General features: G+C 32.6%; 2 protein-coding genes and 1 long non-coding RNA gene across 3 annotated transcripts; 2 read left to right on the forward strand and 1 right to left on the reverse strand.

Moving 5' to 3' along the window:
- The first annotated feature begins 371 nt into the window (after positions 1-371).
- Positions 372-1,754, forward strand: LOC123701713. Its single transcript, XR_006752773.1, has 2 exons — positions 372-470; positions 846-1,754. It is a non-coding gene; the product is annotated as an uncharacterized LOC123701713 (long non-coding RNA).
- Positions 1,755-4,150: 2,396 nt separating this feature from the next.
- Positions 4,151-26,191, forward strand: LOC123701965. Its single transcript, XM_045649600.1, has 22 exons — positions 4,151-4,223; positions 7,740-7,833; positions 8,956-9,150; positions 9,523-9,740; positions 12,694-12,875; positions 13,346-13,527; positions 13,610-13,838; positions 13,913-14,071; positions 14,159-15,274; positions 15,351-15,605; positions 15,684-16,545; positions 17,724-17,756; positions 18,440-18,542; positions 18,805-19,005; positions 20,229-20,446; positions 21,340-21,521; positions 22,472-22,653; positions 23,005-23,233; positions 23,355-23,513; positions 23,633-24,748; positions 24,968-25,222; positions 25,296-26,191. The coding sequence occupies exons 1-22, from the start codon at positions 4,214-4,216 to the stop codon at positions 26,145-26,147; spliced, it is 7,032 nt and encodes a 2,343-aa protein (XP_045505556.1). The 5' UTR covers positions 4,151-4,213; the 3' UTR covers positions 26,148-26,191.
- Positions 10,265-12,336, reverse strand: LOC123701717 (dynein light chain roadblock-type 2-like). Its single transcript, XM_045649224.1, has 3 exons — positions 12,254-12,336; positions 11,519-11,698; positions 10,265-10,435 (listed from the first exon to the last, which is right to left on the reverse strand). The coding sequence occupies exons 1-3, from the start codon at positions 12,275-12,277 to the stop codon at positions 10,331-10,333; spliced, it is 309 nt and encodes a 102-aa protein (XP_045505180.1). The 5' UTR covers positions 12,278-12,336; the 3' UTR covers positions 10,265-10,330.
- Positions 26,192-26,823: the final 632 nt, after the last annotated feature.

The raw sequence follows: 26,823 nt of genomic DNA on the forward strand, positions 1-26,823 counted from the left end.
ACTCTTCAGCTTTATAATATTAGTATAGACAATACAAGCTGTTTGAATTTTGAACCTATACGTTAACAATGCTATCGGAATCTCAAATATTTGACGTTTTAATGTACATACTATTGAAGATTCACTCAATACGGATTAGAAACAGAATAATTCAGAGAACCAATATGATATATAATCCACACAACCTCGACCATAAAACACAAGGTATTGTTAAAACTACCGCACGGTAAAGTCTACTCTAAAATGTAGGGGAGAGTTGGATAATACCGCGCGGTTGATAATTCCGCGCGTATGCGTAATTCCAAAACTATCCACTAGATCTGCGAATCAGTGGGTACACATCGAAGCCGGACATGCCTACACCCCTCCCCGCGCACCGCCATTACGGTTCACGCAACGACGGAGATAGTACGTGCCGTAGTTGTTTTTTTCGTTACTGCTTGTAATTTTTCGTGTACCTTCGGAAAGAAGTAAGTAATACTGTATTTATATTGTAATGCTTTGATACTATACATTTTTAATGCTTGTATTCTGTAGAATTCATATCAGAATACGTTTCTACGTACTACAATATCTTCCATATAATTTTGAGGTTAAAAAATAAAATGATCAAGTTTGATAATTCCGCGCCGAGGGCGCGGTATTATCAGTCGAGGGCGCGAAATTGTAAACTATGAAAATTATGTTTTATTTACATTAACTTGTTTTTACCTCAACAAAAGAGTTATGTATGACATGTCTGTATGTAAATCTGTTTGTGGTATTTTATATCCTAACCGATAAAACCGATTTTGATTGAATTTGAGTAATTTAAGATAAATAGTTGTGTGTGATATCTGTTTTAGATGGACCAATCTGTGCCAAAGAAAAAGAAGAAGTCATGGGATCCCACAAAAGAAAATAAAAATACAGCGACGTGTTAAAAAACTGCACTCCATTATTCTCACTTCAACACCATTAAAAGAGCAGTTAGAGGAAAAAGAAAGAAAACGACAAATGAAGATAGCAAAAGAAAATAATGTTGCAGAGAAGAAAGTTAAAGAAAAGAAACAAATTAAAGGAAAGTCTGTCAAGAGAAAAGTTTTGAACAGTAGCGAAAATACTGAGGATGAAGATAATAATATGAAAAGCAAGAAGCAGGTCAGGAAAGGAAAAAAGAAAGACAAAGGGAAGTCTAAGAAACGTATGTATGTAAGTATGGATGATGTGCCCCTAACTGACATAGAGAATAGGGATATTTGCGCCGTATGTGAAGAGTTTGGTCGTAATGGAGAGCTGTGGTTCCGTTGCTGTAGATGCTCGAATTGGATACACAAGGAATGTAGCGGAAAAGATTCTGCTGATAATTTTTTGTGTGATTTTTGCTGTGATTAATATAACTTGATATCTGATATTTAATTGATATTAGGTATTTTTGAGACTGACTAGTCCATATATAATTTAAAGATTTACAAAAACTTCTTGTTATAAAAAAATATTTACGTTTAAGTTGTCACAAAGAATTTAAGTTTTTGTTAATTTAATTTCTAGAAAAAGATTTGGGTTTTTTGGACTTTTTTACTTCTATTACTCACCTATTTGTGTGGGATTAAAGTGGGCACGATTTTGTCAACCCAGGGCACGATATTATCAGACCAGTTTGACAATATCGCGACTTTATATTTTTTTGGTAAATGGCAATAATTACTTTTTGTTTAAATTTTGTAAGTTTGTGTTATATGGTATGCGTACCTGAATAAATGTCCTACTAATTACGCAATTTTATTTTTTTTAACAACAATCAGTTTCCTAACTATAGGCCCAAGTCCTTAGGGGCTCGGTATTATCCAACTCTCCCCTACATAGTAAAGTCCGTTATACAATATGCAAGAACGCCGCGGTACATAAATTCAAGATCAAAATTTCTGTACAAAGCGACACTGGCCGTACATGTTTTATTGAATGAAAATTAGATGTTAGGCGCGGGTCACACTGGACGAGCAGAGATGAAAAATTTTAAGGCTCATCCACACGATTTATTCTTGCTCTAAGTTGCTTTAAGTAAAGAACTGATTCACTAATACTTATTAAGTACACAGATTATCTAATATCTAATATTTATCTAATATATAATATAAAGGCGAAAGTTTGTATGGATGTATGGATGTATGGATGTTTGTTACTCTTTCACGTAAAAACTACTAAACCGATTACAATGAAATTTAGCACACATATAGAGGGTAACTTGGATTAACACAAAGGATAGTTTTTATCCTGGAAATCCCACGGGAACGGGAACTATGCGGGTTTTCCTTTGCAAACGCGGGCGAAGCCGCGGGCGGAAATCTAGTATTACATAAACTTACATTTACCTTGTAAACATTACCCATAGGTACTAGACTGTACTGTGCTTTTAAACCACAGACCACAAATAAAAAAACGGACTTACATTTTTAATTACTCTACATTACAGAAAATATACAATTCTAGCTGCCCCGGCAGACGTTGTTCTGCCCTATTGCCCCTTTTTCGTGTTTTCTCTCCTTGTGAACCTTGCTTGTGCCTTACCAAAAACGTTTATAAAATTTGTGCCGAATTGGCCGATTCTTGGGTTTTGCGCTTAGCAACACATTTTGCGATTCAGTTATATATTAGGTACATAGCCTAGCGGTCCGCCTTGGCTTCGCGCGTGGCACATGTTTACGTTTTCTCTCCTTACGAGCCGTCCTCGTACATACTTCAAGGAATATTATAAAAAAATAATTAACAAAATCGGTTCAGCCGTTCTCAAGTTTTCCTCTTACCAACACATTTAGCGATTTATGTTTATTATGTAGAAGATCCATGTATAACATTATTCCACATTCCCAAATACCTCATAAAATTTACGAAAAATTATAATTCGTGACATAATTACTCTCAGCTTAATATTTTGTAAATATTTCATATACCAGCACCTGTATGACCCTAAGCCTTTAAAATGTACCCTTTTGAATTGTTACCCTGTTTTCAGTAATTAGTGCTAACGTGATTATAATTTTATAATGCTCGGAATTAGGTCCTTAATGAGTGTAGAAATTGTGAGATGAAATATTTTTTCATATAAACTGTACCAGAAAAAGGGACCAGGGACGGCCCCTGGTCCCATAATACGTTATGACCTCTTATTTCTAGACAGTTTACGCCGTGAATTGAACTGACTGGCATAATATAATATAATTATAATATATATAATTAACCATGGCTGGTTATTGCGTTTTGAAAGTCAGTTCAAAAAAATAACATATACGGCCCCAGTCATGATAAGTAGGTACTCCCATTTTTAATTTTAAAATATAAAGATTTTTATGACGATTATTAATAATATACTCGTGAGTCGTGGCTTTGCTGTATTTTGACTGTACATCGAATATCAAATATTGCGTCTAACTTTGAACCTTTATCTATTGCCAGGGTAAATTTTATCAAAATCTCTTCTCTCTCGAATAATCGAATGTATGAATATAATATAGCAAAATCGATGATAATTATTTGCATTTTTTTTTTCAAAATCGATTTAGTAGCCATAAGAATGCAATATATTATCTCAAATAAATGATAAATACATGACTTAAATTTCGCATTATATTTTAATATCTATGGAACTTTGATCGGATAGCCATCGAATAAGCAAGCCAATTCACATCTTTAAATTTAATGTACATTATTAACGCAAGTAAACGAAGATATAGGTCTTATCTTTAGATAACATGAAGTACGCGTAGAGTTACGAATTAACAGACATTCCAAATTTTAGGTATAGAGTCATAAAAAATCTTAAAATCTCGTTAATATCGTATTAAAGGATTATTATTTATTATTATACCACGCCTATATTTTTGATTGCTCAGTGTTTACTTGGCTGATGCTATCAATTGAGATGTCCCAGCCTCATAAAAAATTAAAAATTAAATCACTTTTAAATGATTACAAACTTCTTTTAAATGTAAAGCTAGCAAACAACTCGTTAAACGAAATTAACATAACTCTTGACGTAAGAAACTACTCCATCCTTTACCAAAATAAACAATCCAGTCTATATACCTTCCTAACCCTACAACCAAGGTTATACAGGAAATATTTATCGATAATACCATATCGACATCAATGAGCCAATACTAAAAACGCTAAAACGTTGCCGTCTCTTGAAGTTAATGCATACATTAGTGATAGTGGATGTGTTTATATTGTAATTATGGAGAGAGGTTCGTTAATCCTTGTTTGATTTTGCATAATATGTCAGTGAAGTGTTGAAAACACCTTTTTGAAGTGACTTCTATAAGCGCGTTGATATTCAAATTCCAAGGTCGCGTCATGGCAATACCTTCACGTCATGGACAAAGGCGAGGATTTTGGTTATAATCTTACCAAAGAAGTTTCACTTCTGACACGTGTGCTCTGCACATTCTTTTGTATGTGGAGAATGTATAACTGCATTCCCGTGATTTGGTAGAGGGTCTGGGCTATGTCTGACTCCTATTGCTAAAGTAGAAGTGATCCTTACCCCAAGATTTGTATCAAAGTACAAACTTTATAACAAATTTTAAAATCACTGAAAAGGTATAGCTAACAAAACATAAAAAATATTAAGAACGTTAAAAACATATATAGAAAAAAAGCGCAATTTTTGAAAAGTAAAATAATTACAATTGGTAACTTATATGTCCTTTAGCTACCAAGTCGATACAAAAAACTTAAGAAATCGTTATTTTCAATAAAATCGAATTTCTACCAAAATTTAAAAACCTAACATCAAGATGTGCAATCTACCATATATATTATTCTGTAATCAAAATAAGATCGATTCAAGTCCATTATTGTAATATTAATATTATTTTAATTGCCTAAGATAATGCGTTTTATATTATAACTAACCTACCTGACGAATATGTGACTTAATTGACATCAATTAAAATAATAACAATATAGAAAATAATTCCACACACTATAAAAATCATCTATTTAAAATCAGTTACCTATAAGTTTTTGTGTCTAAATTTACTACCTTTCCGCCCGCGCCCTCGCTTGCGTAGTCACAGGAAATGGGAATGTTTCCCCGCTGTTAAAAGTAGCCTATGTCACCGTCTAGCCTCATCACTACATAGTATAAAACAAAGTCGCTTTTTCTGTCCCTATGTCCCTTTGTATGCTTTAATCTTTAAACTACGCAACTAACTAAAACTAAGCTAGTAATTACTAAAACCAGATTCGAATATCATACTAGAAATCGCTCTATAATAATCAAGTGAAAGAAAGACAAATAAACAAACAGACTTTCGCATTTAAAATATTAGTATGGAATTAAGGAAAACAATCGCTTTAATTTAAAAAATAAAATAGTCAAAATTATTGACATCATTTCCATAAAGAAGTCATGAGCATCAATGCAAAGTAAATATTATGTACTTATTTATTTAATCTCAGTGATGCAATATGAGAACAATTTTTCTAATCTTTTTAAAAATTTACGATTGGGATACGGTATAAGCGAGAAAATTAGTTTAGTTTAAGTATTTATTACGTTGAGAATTGATATTAATTGAAATACCTACAATCTACATTCAAGAGATTTATCGTAAAAACTATAGATAAACTGTGGTCTGACTAATAGTCTAAGTTTCATAATATTTCTTGTCTATTTTATTACTTTTTATTACCTATATAATATATTAGAGTTCTAATACATGTTTCTGCCCGCGGCTTCGCTCGCGTTCACGTAATGCTCTCACTAAAATAGTTAGTATTATTAGGAAATAATTCGTGATATTGTTATCAATTTATATCTAATATTTTACACATATGCAACTAACCTCAAAAAAAAATTAAACACCAGTAAATTTTACTTTAACGTTAATGGAATCACATTTAAAAAATAACAAAGATCTTTAAAACATAACTAAACATCATAATGTATGTAAAGTCAATAGTTAAAACACCGGTTATTCTTATGTAGTTTTCTATTCTTAATTTCTTAATAATTCAAATAAAATTTAGTCACACGATAACCATAGAAGTGAATGTTTGTGCTTAAAAACCTCCAATACGTATAGTGCGAAAAAAAACAGTGAAATTATTTTTGTGAAACTATGAAAGAAAATAGTTAAAGTAGAAGGGTTTAAATATGAGTATCTAGTCTATGTTATAGATATAATTCTTGTTATAATAAATTATGTTGGGTAATTATTTATATCTATGGAATAAAAAGACGTGTGGCACTCGGGGACTGCCGCGGTAAAGCTATTGCATGCTATGCCTTCAAGCCACACCTCCGCCCGTCGGAGTGGGGAGCGTGAGGTTTTTTCGTTACGGAATTTCCCGATTCGGTCCCTGCGCTCCAGGCCCGCGTTAGAAGCTATGCAATAGCTTAATAAATAAATCTCTACATTAGAAATAATCCCTCTATATATATAATTGTATTAAGAATAAAATATTTTTGATCATAGCATGTTAAATATGCAATTATTACCAGGCAATTAGGATTTGTTCCTAACTTTAATTTCACATTAGGTAGATATAATTCCATCTCTACAAAAGTAGAGATTCAAACTTAGTACAAAATTATATTATAGAGGCTCTAAGTATAGAGGTGATATTTCTTTGATTGTTTCACTTAAAATGAATACTTTAAATTAAACAAACAAATACAATAAATAGGCGTAATATATATTCTTATTTATAGATATACTTGCATGTAAATAATGTTCCCAATTTAAAATCTAACTAGTTAAATGTAAACGAAATTAAACTCTATTATTTAATGAACAGTGATGTAATTCGTTTAATCTATGTAAGTTAATCCATTGTATTTACATAACAAATGAGTCAACATTATCTATTATAATAACTACAAGGTTTAACTTAGCAATCTCACATATCTAGACTTGTTGTTATACTTAAGATAACGATGAGTCATGTCTACTTATTGTAATCAAAAGTTTATTTTTATTTATTAGGCTATGCCGGTACTTATACTATACAATACAATACTATATAGTACTCAGGGATCACGTACATATCTACGGGTGAAAAAATTTTTAAATAGGTCCAGCAGTTACGGAGTTTAACCTGATCAAACAAACAAACACTTCAATTTTGTATTATGCAGTGAAAATTGATATTCAAAGCAAATCAAAGAAACAAAAATAATTATTTGTCGCAATTCTTCTGAATACAGGATAAGTTATAAGAAACTAGGTTTCCGCCCGCGGCTTCGCCCGCGCAGTCAAAGAAAAACCCGCGTAGTTCCCGTTCCCGTTGGATTTCCGGGATTACGTCATTTTCCCGGGATAAAAAGTAGCCTATGTCCTTTCTCGGGTATCCAAATATCTCCATACCAAATCACATGAAAATTGGTTCAGTAGTTTAGTCGTGATTGAGTAACAGACAGACAGAGTTACTTTCGCATTCATAATATTAGTATGGATGGCAGCAGGTAAGAGACGGTAAATATTTAATTACTGTACACGCACTTATAAATTGGCTCAACTTAATAAGCTATTAAAAAAAAGGAAAAGGAAAAGTGGAAAGTCCACCATTTTATACATAAACTACATAACTGCCAACGCAAACTCAAAATTATGTTTGTATTTGACCGAGGTCACTAAAATCCTCATAATTAAACACTGATCTATTTACCACGACCCGTTTATTCTAATCTAGTAGTATCAAGCTCAATATCTTTAGGATGAAAATAATTTGTACTATATAATATTATTTTCCAGATGTAGAGCAGGGTATACCTGAAAGCCCGGAAAACGAACCGTTACTGAATCCCGCAAATGGCCGACCACTTCCGCAGCAGCAGCCAGTCTTCAGGTAAAGAATCTTAACTTGTTATTAAGAAAGGAAAAAAGATACCATTTATTCCAACACACAACAATAGCATTATATAATTATTATTAAAAAAAATTGGTTGTCTGTAAAGTCGGTTTACTGACGATAGTTGAACGTGACAACGTACGATTGTGCTTCTTTGTCGTTCGTTCCGCGCTCTCGCTCGCACTTCAAGCCTTACATGGAACGCCTCAGAGCGAGGTAACGCCGCATGAGTCATGTTTTTTCGTGCGTGCAGGCGGCTCTATCGAATTATAAGACGTTGTCACGTCAAAAAGTAATAAAAACACAAATTTATGTGTCGTTGCGTGCGCTTAAAAAGGATGCCAAGCAAGACTCAGGATACCTATAATAATTGAAAGAAAAAATACATGTCTTTGAAAACTCCATGTGAACTCAAAGTCACTAATTCTGTGATCAACTTAACATTACCATAAAAAACCATACCACAGAAACATTTATCAAGACCATTCAATTTTAAAATAAGCATATTCATTTTCCTTTCTTCTGTTTCATAATCATATCCCTAAACCGCTTTCATAATCAGATTACCTAAACCGCAGATGTAACACTATATTAGGCCTCGAGTAAAAATAAACTGTTATATTTATTTCATCATCAGTTTAATTTCATTTAAACCATTCCAATCTCTCTAATACCTGTGCGATCTGTGAACTTCACAAACAAAGACCTGAGGCAAGCTGAAGCCAACGCTATATTGAATTACTTTAGTCAATATTTTTCCCCCTGTTTGATCTGGAAAACTAATCTTTAGTACTTTATTACCTTTTAAATACAAGTAATCCTTTATTTGATTATTTTACTATGGAAATTAGGAAGAAATAATCCCTATTAAATGCTAACTAAAATTTGCGTTGTCATTCGAAATTGTTAACTGAAACCATCCCAAATCTTATTCATTTTAAAGATAAATGTATAGATAGGTAGGTATTCTAAAACATTGGTACATTAAGATTACATTACGAGCACTCAAAATAAAGTGTAAATAGACATGGATCGAGCGCTACATCGTCAAAATACAGTCATGTAATACCACAGTTATACCCATATACCGCTAAGATTCTTCCAAAACCTTTTTTCCAGACGCCCATTGCATCCCACGTTACAAAAGCTGAACTTAGAACCAGAGTCAGTTACATCCACAGCGGAATCCACACCCGCGCTCGACACATCAGAGACTTGGCCGAAAAAATGGCGCCGGAGTGACCGAAGGCTGAGGAGACTTAACACAGAACTTCTGGAAGCTATAGATGCACATGATGTTGAAGAGGCTGAAAGGTATACCACTTCATACCTACTATATCAGCAATTAAGGATTAAGGATTGTGTCAGAAGGTTCCGCTCTTCCTTGACTATTATAGAAATTACATAATATGATTGATTAAAAAGCAAAAACATGAAAGAAAAACCGAATTTGATAAAATCTCTGTGAGTTATAAAAATAAAACCATAACATTGCTCCAGTGCGGATTTTAAATCCGAACGACGAACAAAAAAGTTATTTTAAGCATTTACTTTATTAGTAAGGATTCAGTTTAGGTTCCCACCTACTATTGAGAGTCGAGAATTTTAAATAAACACTTTTTACAAAATTTTTCGTCTCAATGAGTCCAAAAATAGGTAAACACCTACAGGACCTACATTTCTCAGGCTACTAAAATCTGGAGCCAATCCGAACGCGACATGCCGCTTGGACAACGTATCAGCTTGTCACATAGCTGCGTTAGTTGGCGGGGATGCCCTGGGTCTGTTGATCAAGTATGGTGCTGAGAAACACCGCCTGGACAAGTATGGAAGGACCCCGCTGCACCTTGCCGCGTATGCTGGCAACGCACGACAGATGGCCATCTTGCTTGGCCTGTCTGAAGGTACGTTTTAACCTACGTGTCAGATAAACATGATTATTCCAAGGATTATTCTTTCATCAACACAATACCTACTTTAAAAGATAAATAAATAACAAGGTTCCGACATAATTTTATTATTTACACAAAACATCAATTACCTTATTTATTATATGCACACTGCACAGTTGCATGTTTCAATATTTCTTTTAATTTTTTTTATATTTTTCAATCAAATGAAATGGAAATTCAATCTATAAACTGAACAGAATTATCATAATAGTGGAATAAATTCTACGAAATAAATAGCAAAATATCCGCGCACAAATATTTGCCTCAAGAACAAACAGCGTTTCCGCCGTGCCCAGAACTTTTCATATTAAAGCCGTTCTTGCAAAGGAAATTATACTATAGATTTAAATTCAAACAAACAAACGTTTCACTCCTTGATATTAATGAGTTTTAATATACGAAGCAAGAATACTATGAGCACGCGCTATTTACGTACAGTCAACAAAATAGTGTGAAAGAAAAAAATATCATTTCAATCCTTTATTAATTTTATAAAAAGCAATTTTAAGCTTTGAAAGTATTAATTACAGTTACATTAAGATCTAATTTCTCATAACAACAATAAGATGAAATTCATGGTCTGGAGCGACCACCGCTTCAGTTTTTTTGGAAACCAGCCGCAAAACCATGAGCTCGTCAGTCACATCCTAGAAAGAACAAATTAAAGTTAAACACATTCAAAATAATAGTTACAGTGAGGTGATTAAAGTTACAGAAAAGTTTCCAAATTTGTTTTCTGTTTCTCATGTTTAAAAGCAATTTATTTATTTATCTATGATAATAAAAAATGGAATGGGGCAGAAATTTCTTGATGCTTTATCACCATACTAAATTTTCGTCCGCGTTTTTGAAGAAAATGCGCAAAGTTCCCGTTCCTGTGGGATTTCCGGGATAACAAGTAGCCTATGTTTTATTCTGGGTCTTCAGCTACCTACATAGCAAATTTCATGGTATCGGTTCAGCAGTATTTGCGTGAATGAGTAACAAACATCCATCCAATCATCCAGTCTCAGAAACTTTCGCATTTATTATATTAGTAGGATAAACAGTGCCCAACCAGCAAAGATGTCCTAAAATACACCACAACACAAAAATTACGCTGGTATAATATATGTTATAAAACTTTAATGCTATAATATTTATATTTCAAGACCGTCTGGACCGATTTTTATGTCTTTGATTTATTAGATTTGTCTCCGTCCCGAATAGCGACATTACTTTTACAACATCCAAACCATTACAAACAACTAGTACCTATCTACATAAAATATGGTAGAATATTCTCTCTGGTAAATTTCATTATTTACTTTTTTTATTTGCACAATAATGATTCACACCTGTATTTTTTAATAAGTGATATAGATCTTCATTATTTTGCAGTCAACATCCAAAAAGGAAGAGGTTCTTTCGACTATATTTTTTTTGTGTTTGTTACGTCAGAACATTCAACTCGATTAACCGATTTAAATGTTTATTTATTTAAAAGGTATCCCCCGTATGATTCTATTGTATATAAAATTATTTCAATTTTAAGGCACTTTAGTTTTTGAATTTATATTTTTGGTTTTATGGCATTCAAATGCTTTATACGCCCCGGAATGGCGCGAAAGGATGCGGGTTCGAGCCCCGCCTCGTGATCGAATTTTTTCTATTCTTTATAAATTTATAGTTTAGTTTTTGTTAAAAATCATTATGCTACAAATTCAATAACAATATCTACTAATACTTACAATTTCCTTCAACGCATTGGACGCATGGTGCGACAAATTGCGCATATGCGTAGAATACGTGGCCGCCGTCAAACTGTCTAGGGTCGTGGTCTCCGGGAATCCCTCGCAGTTCACAATGATAGTACCAACTACGTTACCATTTTCATTTATTCGCGTCATTGTGTTGGTAGCGAGCGGCCCCTGTTAAAAGATTATTTTTTTCAATAGCTACTTAGCCGCTTAGTTGTTTATATAAACAGATTTATGTAAACAATACTTCAATATGGTCCGAGATGTTTATCCATTAAAATATTACATAGGTACTGAGATTTCTAAGAAATGTCGGAAGAAATAGTAAATATTTATGATGAAACGATTACTTAGACATACTATGCAAATTTCGCTTTAAAGGCAATAAGTTTTGATATGTTTAGACTACACCATGCAGTCTAGACGTAGAAATGTTCACTAAGCTATAATATTACAATCTACCGATTCCTTTTTAAATCGATACCACATTAATATATTATTGAATCATTCATTCTACGAGGAAACAAGAATATTTTCCCAACAACAATTCCTTGATTATTCATTCACATTTTCTTATCTTATTTACTTAAGTCTTAATTTAACATTTTATTTAACCATAGCACCTTCAGTACCACGAAGCTTGATGAATTGAGGTCACGAAATTGCATAATAAAATGTTTACGATACTTTTAATCGCTTCCAGTATTACCATTTTTGAGTACTTACCATAAAATTCTGCGCTATTTCCATGATTTAATACTAAAAAAACACCTCGGAGCTCAATAAAGCAACAAAGTTTAATAACTTACGAAAACGCTTTTGACTCTGTCAGATTTTATAATTAATTTCTTCTTTCATGCTGTATTTCATGTCAAATTAAGAAAAAAACATTCAACCAGGAATATTTAGAAATTTATGAGCAAAAAATAGAAAAGCCTTTTGTTGTAAATCAGAGAGAAAGAAAACTAGTTTATTTGCGCGTATATAGTCTAATTGCGCGTTTCCACCTGCAAGTAGACTTGCAAGTTGCTGTCAGACAGACTGTCGGACATTTCTCGCGGAAGTTTTCTTGCAGGTGGAAACGCGGCCTTAGATTCCAGCCACAGAACAATTCCAGCACACACATTTTAACTACAGAAAAAAAGTATCTAATTATTTATTTACAGATATTCAGCTCCGGGTCAGCAACGGTGATATGTCGTTAGAAGCAGAGGAAGATGTAAAGAAAACATGTCAAAAGACACGAGAGATGGCAAATATGCGATGCGACCTTGAAGAAGTTACAACGCCGCTGCCGAAGAATTGGAAAGATAACATCGACCACAATTGTTTGAGCATTAAAGGCAGTGTAGGTTAACAATAATTATAAGTACTTTTGCTTATTTTCAATTCAGATATACATCTAAACTTGGAGACTTGTATTTTTTTCTGAAGTTTATACTTTAAAGAGGACTCGATATTTTTCAATTGGGTCTATTCTGTGTTCTATTTTATCAAGGTAAGGTTTTGTTTCAAATGAAATACTCAAAAAAATAGCTTAGTACCAATCCAGAGTTATGTTTGACAAAATAATAGTTTGAATATAACTTCATACCAATCCCACCCGTCTTCCTTACAATAAAGATAATATAAACACGTGATATAAGCTTTAATATAGTACCTATTTTCTTTTTTTATTATTTAACGCGAGTATATTATATCCCCGTGACTTCGCTAACTGGAAAGTATGCGAAATGTTGTGATAATAATAATATTATACTGAATAAATCGCAATTAAAATCCGTTAATATCTTAATTTTGAATCCAATTTCCTTACAGTTACCACTTCTCCAACCCGGTTGGTCTCCTTTACACATAGCGGTGTCTTGTGCACGACGTCATTGCACACGACTCCTCTTGGCAGCTGGAGCGAACCCCAATATATGTGATGAGATTGGTCGCACCCCGTTTGACGTCGTGGGCTCAGCGTATTATCATAATGAAGAAATAAACTCGGAGTAGTAAGATATCTATTAAAAACTAACATTGAATATTTTTCACAAAAAGCAATTTATTTATTACTTTTCTATAAAATAATTTCAGTTTCACAGAAGTCATTAAAATGCTATTCCTTGCTGGGGGAAGACACAATACCATGAAACCTAATGGTTTAAACGGAATAGATACCCCTCTTCATGTAGCCGTTGAATTAGAAAATATAGAAAGCATTAAAGATCTAATCGGTAATGGAGCATCAGTCAATTGTTTGAATAATGATGGTCTAACTCCTTTACATCTGTGTGTTAAAAGACGATTAGAAGAACCGTTACAGGTAATACTTAAATACCCAAAGTTTGAATATCGAGATGTATATAGATTTATAAAATTTGGTTTGAATAATTCCAGATATTAGCTAACTATCCCTACATCGATGCCGATCCACTCTCTGCTCTTGTAGATGTAAAAGACAAAGATGGTCACACAGTATTACAGACTGCTGTAGAAGATGCTTGGGTCCCTGGTGTCTGCATTGCTCTAGAAGCTGGAGCAGATGTCACTCTTAGCGTATGGTTTTACTTCTGGAACAAATGTTAGCAGAATTTTTCAATATATTTGTTATTATAAAATATTCCAATTTACTTTTTTTTCCAGGCAAATGATGGAGAAACCCCACTCCACGCCGCTGCTGATTTAGGCAATCTAGACGTACTAATGGAAATTCTTAGCGTAGCAAAAAAGCAAAATATTGTCGATTGTCAAAATGAAGAAGGCGAAACCCCATTGTTTAAAGCAATTATAAACGGACATGCAGAATGTGTAAATGCATTGCTTGAACAAGGAGCCTCAATCAAAATAGAATTACCTGGCAATGTTAATGTTTTACATGTTGCAGCAGAATATAACCATTTTGAAATATTGAAATTATTATTAGAACATAACGATGGTGAGGCAATTGATATGATAAATTCATTAACAGCTGGTGACAGAAGAGGTTTTGGTCCGGTTCACTTTGCAGTCGCAAACAATAGCGTACCTTGTTTCGAATTATTATTAGGGAAAAACGCAGATATTCGGTTAAGAACTACAAGTAGTCCCCACTTCTCATCCACACCATTACATATAGCTGCGGTAAAAAATTTCATAGACATAGCAAGTTTTATTGTAAAATATGATAAAACAACTATTTTTGAAGTAAACTGTAAAGGGTGGTATCCTCTCCACACTGCAAGCCATCATGGAAGTAGAGACGTTATAGCTCTACTACTCCAAGAAGGAGCGGATTTATCAGGATATACGGATGGCCCTAAAAAGTATAGAAGAACGGCTATCGATATGATTTTAAATAATTTATCAAAGCCGACCGAATTTATGGAACAAGTTTTTGATTCGTATATCACTTCAAATTCCCAAAACTTCCAAGAAGCGAGTTGTGAAATCATCGTAGATTACAGAATATTAATGCCTACAATTTGTGAAATGAAACAGATGAAAGTTATCGAAGCTCTCCTCAAAACGGGAAACAGATATGGCCAAAGAAAGCTATTGCTTCACCCGCTTTTAGAAAGTTTCCTCTATTTAAAATGGAAAGCTCTGTTACCCTTTTTCTACACAATAATTGCAGTATATGCCTTTTTTGTTTTCTCACTCACTACTTTTTCGATTTCCATTTTCTTTTATAAAGACACGAAACAGCACCCACCTCAATTTCTCAATCCAGGAGTTTGGGAAAAAATTTTAATTTTCTCAGTTTGCTTGATAATAATACAGGTAAGATCGTGAGAGTAGACAGTTTTTTACAGATAATATACACATCTTGCTATAATTTTCAAATATATTTTTACAGGAATTGCTATACATTAACAAAAAAAGCACAAGATATTTTAATCAGGTGGAAACATGGAATAAAATTGGCTCCATAATCCTTGGTTTTATTCTTCCGCCGGCAAATCTTATTTCTGAAGGTGCCGACTGGTCAAGACATATTGCGACTTTGGCTTTACTTTTGTCTTGGATACAGCTTATGTTTTTGCTCTCAAGATTTCCAAATTGGGGCTACTACGTCCTCATGTTTGGAAAGGTCGCAGGGAATGTCATAAAGGTTAGTATTTACAATCAACTAAATACATGGATAATTTTGTATAACGAGGAAGATTATTGATATATTTTCTTTTTTCAGATTCTTTTGACTTTTGCCTTCTTGGTGATCGGATTTTCATTAAGTTTCATGATACAATTCCGTTCTCAAATACCATTTGAAAGTCCGTGGGCGTCTTTTGTCAAGACAGTAGTAATGATGACGTCAGAATTCGATTACGAAGCCTTGTTTGATAAGGAACATTCAGAAACATTAGCGACATCCTTTATAATAGTCCGCTTAATCTTCTTAGTATTTCTTATATTGGCCGCTATTGTTCTAATGAATTTAATGGTCGGTGTGGCCGTCAGTGATATAAATGATCTAGAAATATTAGGAAATATAAATAGGCTAGCAAAACAAGTAGATTTCCTTTCAACGTTAGACAATTTGGTATACAACAAATTCTTTACTTTTATTTTACCTACACGGCTGAACGAGAAAATAAGACAGAGAAGGAGAGTTATGAATATGTTCACCATACATCCTGGTAAGCCGAGGTGGAAATATTACAAAACATTACCTTCATATCTAAAAGATTCTATATTAAATATGGCGCAGAAACAAAAGAAAATCAAAGAGCAAGAAACAAATTTAGAAGAATTTAAAAATAAGATAAACGAAATGCACGATGCAATCACTAAGCTTGACAAGAAACAAAACGAACAAATCTATACTGTTAGATCGGAGAAAGCATTGTTCCCTAAAATGAAGTTCGACGAAGTTCTGAAGCGACTAGATGATTTAGATGAAGGTTTAGATAAAGTTAAGGAAAGAGTAACTGATAACACGGAGGCATCAAAACGTCCCATTGAAGAAATGACTATGAAAGTAGATCAACTCTCTTTCGAAATAGAAAATATCAAATTGTTTTTGATTCGACTAGAAAGTAAACTTGATAGATGAAACAATAAAAGTATTCTATTTTTTTCTTACGCTTTTTATTTCATTGTTTATTTTGGTAGCAACAATAATTGTAAGCAGCATACAATACTCAAGCTAGAAATTTAAATGTAATTACTTCACAAACTAAATAATGTAGGCAACTCAATGAAAATATACATAATATGTGTGTTGCGGAATTGAATATGTAATTAATAAACCAAGGAAGCTGTTGTACAGGGCGCAAAAATTAAATATCAAATTATTAATTGATATGGGTCGTGAACTAAACTGACCCATGAATTATATGTGCATATATTATCAATCAACATAGGTAAAGTCACTCTATAGAGAAATTGACCCATATAATATACTAGCTTACCGCCCGCGGCTTCGCCCGCTCTCTCTAAAACGATTTGAGATTTAAACTATCCTATCTCTCAAGTTGGATCGAACTGCACATGGTGTGCGAATTTTATTATAATCTGTTAAGTGGTTTAGGAGTCCATTGAGAACAAACATTGTGACACGAGATTTATATATATTAAGATTATATTATTAAAGAACAATAGAAAAGTATCATCAAAAGAAGAAAAATAATTACCACTATACCCAAACTATACCAATTACCAACCATAATCCGCAACAAATCTTACATTATCATCGTCACTACATAGTATCGCTTTCTCTGTCCCTATGTTCCTATGCATGCTTAAATCTTTAAAACTACGCAACGGAATTTGATGCGGTTTTTTTAATAGATACAGTACTTCAAGAGGAAGGTTTTACATATAATATGTATAATTTATTAGGTTTTAGACTAAGAATGCTAGTCGGAAATAAACCAAATTAGACGCAAGCTATTTAATTGTATAAAGGTTTTCAAAACCTGTAGACACATATTATAATGCCTTAGTAAGGCATAATATAATTGCTAAATATGACCTTCACTGTAACGATCTCGCACTCAGATTTTGTTTGCATTGTTAGTCAGAAGATAACCATCGCCGATATAAATCGTGTGATGAAATTATAAATAACTCAAACAATGTACGCATTTTTATCGTTATAACAGTGTTTTATGCAATTTTAATAGTATATATTTTTATCTGTTAAGTGATTGAGTGCCTTGTTGAGTGCTATTAAGGTGTGATTTGTAAACTGTTTTTGGTTAATATCATGTAATAACGTGAGTAATAGTAATCAAAATGTTTTCCTCGTTATTTTGTAAAGGCGAGTGTATTTCATTTATTATATTATTCAGTTGTAACTATTAAGTTTACTTTAATTTGAAACTTTTCGTCTTGATACTTTAGAACTTAAAATGAAGGTTTTTATTATTAGAGTCTAATATTGATTTTTACTCTCTTTCTTTTACTGAAGTAAGTAGTAGTAGTTTAGATCATGAGTAAATTGTAAAATGGAGTCTACAAAATTGTATGAAATGTGCATTTTAAAATATTCAAGACAAATATGTGAATTATTACTTAAGCGTTATTGATAAATACGTAAAATGATTTGGAATATTTATATATTATTACTAGATGAGGGAAAAAATATTTTTTTCATAAAATAATAAATTCACTTATAAAAATTCTGAGTAAATGTTTCCCACTTTACCGTTCTCCACGTGGTTGCCTGGCAGAGATCGCTGCTTAGAGATAAGTTCGCCAATTGTGCTACATCTTCCTGGTACCATATTTTTTTATTTTTTTTTTTTGTTTTCTTTATTTAATTATGGTGTGCAATAACGGGTAATAAAATAAATAGAGATCAAAATTATCCAAACCAATCCAGACATTTTCGAGCTTTAGCGAAACAAATGCACAGAACTTTCTACATTTAGTTATACATAATATTATTAAAGCACTAAGTATTAATATTACATAATATTAATGATTTTCTACATATTCCAGACGTAGAAAAAGGACTTCCCGAACAGGATATTTCTCCCTTACTAGTCGTTCCATCTCTTGAAGATGGAAGAGAATCGCATACACATAAAAATAATAAATACCGGTAATTTACAAGAATTTATGAATTTAGAACTTGCATTGTAAACTAGCTATTCACGTTTTTCGACTGTTTTTAGTTTTTTGCTTTGTTACATCTGAACTTTTTACTGGGTGAATCGATTTTGATAATTTTTTTCTTGAAAGCTGGTGCCTGCCATGTGGTCTTATTTTTTAGATATTATAACAATTTTAAGGAGGTTTTTAATTTATTATGATATTATATTTTTGTTACAATTCGAAGCAATATCATCTGAATTATATTACAGAAAAACCGACGACAACAACATGTTGCTAAAGCTGAAAATCCAATCACCAGAATTTGAAACATGTCTACCAGACATGACTCCAATACCAGACACTGCTGGATCCATAACGAAGAATATCAGAAGGAATGAGAGAAGGCTGTTAAGACTTAACACAGATTTACTGGAAGCGATAGAAGCTTATAATGTAGAGGAAGTTGAAAAGTAAGTAATTTGATATGTTTTGTTACCTACCCATAATATAAACCAATCAGGTTGTAGTCCTACTACATTAAAAAAAAGAAGAGTCAAAAGTTCTTGACATATTATTTTACTACATTGAAAAAAGTAGAACCTAGTAGTTTACACTAATACTACGTTCTAATTAGTAATTAGTATAGTTACATAGATCGATAAAAAGTTTGACATCATATGTATAACTACATATTTATTTTATAATTATTAAACTTAACTTTTAATACGTGATTATACATTTTCTATGAAACTTTTTTCGCAAATTTTCCACCTGAAACCTAACGCGCTACTACTTTCTGTTGACTGTCGTATATTTAACTTCGCGTCTAGTTTTTATAAACAAACATCACCACGTCTAAACAATCTCGCTAACGATCTCGCTAACGATCTCGATCTAAACCGATCTCGGAAACGCAACAATATCGTAGATACAAAAAGGTATATTTAGTTCATCATTTATCATGACCTCACAATTCTAATATACACATTAGTATTATTACTTTTTCACTTGTAGGTACATGTATATTAGATTGTATATTAGATACGTGTTATTATAACAAGGAAAATAAGGAAACAATTTTTTCTTTATTAAAAACTGTTATTAAATGCAATATCGAAGGAAGCAATTTTTGATATCGTCGTCATAGAATGAGGGGTAAAAAGTGTACATGCGTTCAATTGATTTTTCATTTCAAGTATGAGTTGAGGGGTAATCCATAAAAGTATAATATTATCGTTAAAATCATCCAAGTATTGATTAGGATAACACCCTGAATTTTCCAAGCCTAAAATTTACATCCATCATGCCTTGCTGGTACTATTGATTTTCATTCTTCTTATATTTTAAGGTTATAACGTCGCGTCGTTGTTCTTACTATAATACCTAACTAAAGTACATAACTATTATACAATATAGGTACATGACTCAACATGAATTCAACCAAGACAAGGAAAGTCAATGACCCTAACGTGTCAAAACGTGCCAAATATTATATTTTGCAAATTCAGCTTATAAAGAAATCCTTTTTACATTGAATTTAAATACAAACGATGTTTCTTGGATTAGATTATTTGTTTGCAAAAACACCTATGCGTCACAAAATATCGCAGAAAATGCTATCCTTAATTTTGTAAGTACTTACTACAAAAATATCACAGATTACTAAATAGTTATCTGCTAAAATAATCAACAGACTCCTCAAAGAAGGCGCCAATCCAAATGTAACCTGCCGTGCTGAACTGGTATCAGCCTGCCATCTAGCCGCATTAACTGGTGGTGATGCACTAAGCCTACTCAACAAATATGGTGCTGAGAAGAATAGACTGGATAAATATGGTAGAACACCCTTGCACCTGGCTGCATATGCGGGGAATGCACGACAAATGGCTATACTGCTGGACTTTCCTGAAGGTATTTTTAATATAGCTAATCGGTAATCTTCATATTATAGTATAGATAGAGAATTTATAGTAGATTTGTTTCATCAATTAAATAATTATGATATACTAGCTGTGCTCCGCGGTTTTACCCGCAGTGCTCCGTTCCTTTTGTTCTTAGTGAGATGATAATATTATATAGTCTTCCTCGATGAATCGGCTATCTAACACCGAAAGAATTTTTCAAATCGGACCAGTAGTTCCCGAGATTAACGCATTCAACAAACAAATAAACTCTTCAGCTTTATAATATTAGTATAGATTAATCTTGTAGTATCTAATAGAACCTCCTACATACCTTTTTTAAGCTACTTACATTTGCATGGATGAATGAACTTATGCTACTCAATCACGCCAAAACTACTGAATAGATTTTCATGAAAATGAAAATTGAGGTTATATGATGGAATAAAACATAGGCCATAAAAAATATTTAACCTTTGCACGTGGCACGAATTCAATTGATAATCTAAAAAAATCATGGACAGCAGCATACTACAGAACCTCAAGAATCATTTCATCTATAATATTTTGAAATCTACCATTGATCAAACAATTGCACCAATGTATAATTATAAACAAAATATCCGTTTAAACTTTATAACCGACGACCTTCAATCCATTTTAACTATGATAAATCTTTTACCATTGTTTACTTCAGTCCCAGTATTCAGTTAATTGCTTTTCAATGAGAAAAGATAATAAACATTTAAGATTTCATAAATCAATGTTTTAAAATCATTTTTACACTATTTTTACGTAATGAAAAAATCGAAAAAAGCAACATAAAAATTTGCTCCGTTTTGTAAATGGTATTAATGAAAGAAGAAAACAATGTTATTAAAGATGATAAATAAACCATTATAGATATACAAAGCCGGGTAGATACCGAAAGAATGTCGCCAAAAGCCGAAGAAGATGTTAAGAAGATAAGCCATAGCATTAACGACATGATTAACATGCGTTGCGATATTCACGAAGTAACTACAGAACTACCGAAAGCATGGAAAGACGACATCGACCATGATTGTATGAGCACCAAAAGGAGCGTAAGTTTACATACGTTATTAGTTTAGCGCTGCTAATCATTAAAAATGAGTATCTGGTCTATATTTTTGAGAAATATTTTTCGTCATGCTTATAATTTGTAGCAAGGCTTTGTTATACCATTCATACATTGTGAAATAAGTAACTTATTATTGAAATTGATCAATTAATAATGAAGGGAAGATAATTTATTAAAATATCACACATCTGAAAGAGTAAATTATTTACTTACGTAAAATTTATCTTGGTATTGGACAGTCGATTAATATGTTAATCAATAATAATGTTAATCAATTAGTCATTATGAGTTCATCAACAAACATTAAACTCATCTTTTGCTCATCTTAGATGTAGCTACGATACTTTCAATTAACTGGCTGTTCTATACTTAGGTACCTATTAATGTACAGAATATACAGGGTTACTTGTAAAACACCAGCAACCTCGCAGGACAAGATAGCTAACATCATAAGTAACAACATTTGTTCTACGACTTTTGGCATAACACAATAAATTATATTTAAATGATTTTTTAAGCTTTTATTGTACTCTCCTAACATTTGTAAGTCTATGTTCTATTCATTATCTATAGGACGACGCGACGCCCCCTTCCCCCTCTCGTTCGCTTCTTGTTTACGTAATTTTTTTTTGGGATGTGTAGAGTTTATAATATTCAAACGGAAAATTAAATGAATATTTATTTTTGTATGAAAATAAAATCTAACAAATTATCTAAAGTCGTAGAGCAAATGTTGTTACTTATGATGTTAGCTATCTTGTCCTGCGAGGTTGCTGGTGTTTTACAAGTAACCCTGTATACAGACCTATTAATAAAGAGATACACCTTTGAGCTTCGTATTCCAATACTGGTATAACTTTGCCTGTGAATCCTGTGATAGCTCTCTTACAAGAACAATCACACGATATCTTCAAATGATCCCATACCTTCCAGCTACCACTACTTCAACCAGGATGGACTCCTCTCCACGTAGCAGTCTCCTGTGCCCATCAACACTGTACTCGGTTATTGCTAGCTGCTGGCGCCAATCCCAATATACAAGATGTACTGGGCAGAACAGCACTTGACATTGTAGGATCTGCATACTATAATAAACTAGAAATTAATTCAGATAGGTACGTAAATGGCAAATGGAAAATGAAAACAGAAAAGCATAATACTTATAATATTAAGTAACGGTTTATTATATTTCGAATATTTAAGTGACGCATTTAGATGCAAATAAGGATCAAACGAACATAGAGCTAGAGCAAAAAAGAATTTTACATAGTGGGGTAACAATGCGCATTCACTCGTTTGATCTAAATACACCGTAACATGAAACAAATCGAAATAAGATAAAACAATGTGTGTGAATGCGTGTATTTTTTTTAATAGATGCTCTTTAATAGGATATTTAATAGGATCTTCTTATACTCGTAATCTGTTTCTCTGATTTTCATTTTATCAACTAAGTACGTCTATAGTTTTACAGAGATCATCAAAATGCTGATCAAATCTGGTGGCACGCATAATTCTATGAAAAGTAATGGCTTGGATAACATTGATACTCCTCTTCACACTGCGATAGAATTGAAGAATATTGCCAGTATACATGAGCTTCTAGGCATAGGAGCGTCTATCAATTGTTTAAATTCTTCCGGACTTACACCATTACATCTTTGTGTAAAACTTCAGTTAGAGGAACCTTTGCAGGTAAATATGATGTCATTTTTATCAAACTCAAACATTTATTTATTCACTTAAACTTCTTTCATGTGTTTACTTAATATATTATGTTACAAGTATTAAATGAATATAAAGCAGTATCTTGCAGGTTTTAGCAAATTACTCGTATGCCGATGATGATCCATTTCTGGCTATTATCGATGCAAAGGATAAAGATGGACATACAGTTTTGCAATTAGCCGTCGAAGAGGCTTGGGTTCCCGGTGTTTGCATTGCTTTAGAAGCTGGTGCAGATGTTACTCTTAAGGTACGAATCTACATACAAAAATATATTTTTTTAATGTATACTTATTGGATAAATAGATAAATTAGAAAGCTTTTTTGAGTCCTTACACGTATTTATTAAACGTTTTAATTAAATTTTAGGCAAATGACGGTGAAACGCCAATTCATTCGGCGGCAGCATTGGGAAATTTAGATGTCCTCACAGAAATTCTAAGCGTAACAAAACAACACGGAATCCTTGAAGTTCAAAATGAAGAAGGCGAAACCCCACTATTTAAAGCAATAAGAAATGGCCATCTTGAATGTGTTAAAATATTGCTAGAAGAAGGAGCTTCAATGAAAGTTAAATTACCCGGAAACGTTAATGTTTTACACGTAGCCGCAGAACATAGTCACGCAAAAATATTAAAACTTTTATTAGAACATCAACACGGTAAAGCGCTGGATATGATAAATTCACTCACAACATCAAATAAAAAGGGCTTTGGGCCCGTGCATTATGCTACATTCAATAACAACGTTGATTGCTTAGAAATTTTGCTAGAGTACGGCGCTGATATAAAATTAAGAACTACTGACACTCCTTTTTATGCATCGACATCGTTGCATATCGCTGCAGCATTCAACTTGTTAAAAATAGCTTATTTTATTACTACATTTGACAAGTCAACCATCTACGAGATAAATAACAAAGGCTTTAATCCACTGCACGCGGCAAGTCATCTTGGAAGTAGAGACGTTATATTACTGCTTCTTCAAGAAGGTGCAGATTTGTCTGGATATACCGACGGTACAGGAAAAACAAGACAAACCGCTATCCATCTTATTATGAACAGTTTATCGAAACCAACAGATTTTATGGAGGATGTTTTCGATTCATACATCTCATCTAGTTGCGAAAACTTTGAAGATGCGAATTGTGAAATTACAATTGATTATCGAATACTAATGCCTACAGTTTGCGAAATGGAGCAAATGAAAGTTATAGAAGCTCTCCTTGCAACTGGCAATAGATATGACCAAAAGAGGTTACTAGTCCATCCATTGGTAGAAAGTTTTCTACATTTAAAATGGAAAGCCTTATTGCCATTCTTTTACACAATCATAGTAGTGTATGCAATTTTTGTATCTTCGCTCACTGTGTTTATTATTTCTGTGTTCTTTTATAAAGATACTAATGATAGTCCACCATTATTTCTGGGTTCGACAGTTTGGAGTTATTTCATATATGCATCAGTCTGCCTTATTATTTTACAGGTATTAATTTTATCTTATTTTTGTCAATATAAGAAATGTACAATATTCAGGTATTTACTGCTTAATTAGATGCAACTTTTTACAAGAATAAATAAATGAAGACCGTGTAATTAATTAACATTTTAACGACATTATAGCTAGTATAAGTACTTGTTTTTATAGTATAGTTGATAATAATTACGCATGTAAATTGTGTGTAAAGTTAAAATTGATTTGCAGGAAATCCTATACATGAACGTTAAAAGTTCTCGACACTTTTATCAAATGGAGACGTGGATCAAATTCGGGTCTATTGTATTTGCTCTCATTCTGCCCAGTGCCATCGCCGTGTTCTCTGATATGGAATGGTCTAGACACATAGCAACATTAGCATTACTCCTCTCTTGGATAGAACTCATGTTTTTACTATCACGCTTTCCAAATTGGGGCTATTACGTTCTTATGTTTGGAAAGGTAGCCGCTAATGTAGTAAAAGTGAGTATCATGTTTATCATTTTTGTAAGGTTGTGTAAGCTTTAATATTAAATTGATTATTTGTTTGTTTCAGATTCTATTAACATTTGCTTTTCTAGTAATAGGATTTTCTCTTAGCTTCATGATACAATTTCACTCAAAAATACCATTTGATAGTCCATGGGCGTCATTTGTCAAAACAATGGTAATGATGACTTCAGAGTTTGACTACGAAGGCTTATTTGATGCAGAGCATTCTCAAGATCTTGCAACTTCCATCATAATAGTACGACTGATTTTCTTAGTATTTCTCGTGTTGGCAGCTATTGTGCTAATGAACTTGATGGTTGGTGTTGCCGTAAGCGATATAAATGATTTAGAAATACTTGGAAATATAAATAGGTTGGCTAAACGCGTGGAGTTTCTTTCAACATTGGACAATCTAGTATACAACAGATTCATAAGTACTATTCTGCCAGTAAAAATAAATGAAGGTATTAAAAATAAGCGCAGAGTTCCCGATAAGGTTATCATATGTCCTGGTAAACCAAGATGGAAGTATTACAAAGTATTACCAACGAACATTCGAGATGCTATATTAACCATTGCACAGCATCAAAAAGTTTTGAAGGATGAAGAAATGGATTCTAAAGAATTTCGAACAAAAATCAATGAAATGCACCAAGCAATGAAAAAATTAGAAGAGAAACAAAATGAGCAAAGTGAGATGATTAAACAAGAGATGCAACTTTTACAAAAACTGAAAATTGAAGAGACTCTCAAAGATTTAAATTTGATACAAGCGATAGAATTCAAAGAAATTAGTAAAGAGATGAGTAGTCCATTGGAAAAAATTAACGTAAAAGTCGATCAGTTATCTATAGAAATGGAATCTATAAAACAGACTTTATCTAGATTAGAAAGCAAACTAGGTAGTTTAAGATAAATATTTGTATAAATAATTGTTAAGAAAATAAATGATGAAACATATTAATGTATTTTATTGAAACATGATTTCTAGCTAATAATATTTTGTAATATCTTAGGTATTGTTTTAATTAAACTATTTTATGTATAAAGCTTTCAATGATGGTAGGTACCTATACGATAAAAAAACAACATATACCTAGGTACTTACTTTTTATAAATTTAAAGACCCGATTTGTTAAAAAGATGCAATCAGACAGAAAGCGATTTGCATAGTTCTTCACAACTCACACAATTTTTAACCGACTTCAAAAAAAAGGAGGAGGTTATCAATTCGGCCGGTATATTTTTTTTTTTATGTATGTACACCGATTACTCCGAGGTTTCTAAACCGATTTACGTGATTCTTTTTTTTGTTCGATGCGGGATGGTGTCGAATTGGTCCCATAAAAATTTTATTCGGATAGGCCCAGTAGTTTTTATTTTATGAGCATTTTTGTCTGTAGGTATATTTTGTAAATTTTGCAAGTGCAAGTTTGAAGTCGGTTGTTTTTAACGCAGTTATCACTTGTCATAACTGTTATAATAATAATTAATTAGTAATTACACTAATGTCCATTTATTATTTGTACGGCAATGGCAAGCTTTCATACATGGTAACTGCAATTATGAAAATTAAAATTCAGAGCCCACTT

The sequence above is a fragment of the Colias croceus genome, chromosome 22 (assembly GCF_905220415.1).
Source record: "Colias croceus chromosome 22, ilColCroc2.1".
NCBI classification, from domain to species: Eukaryota; Metazoa; Arthropoda; class Insecta; order Lepidoptera; family Pieridae; genus Colias; species Colias croceus.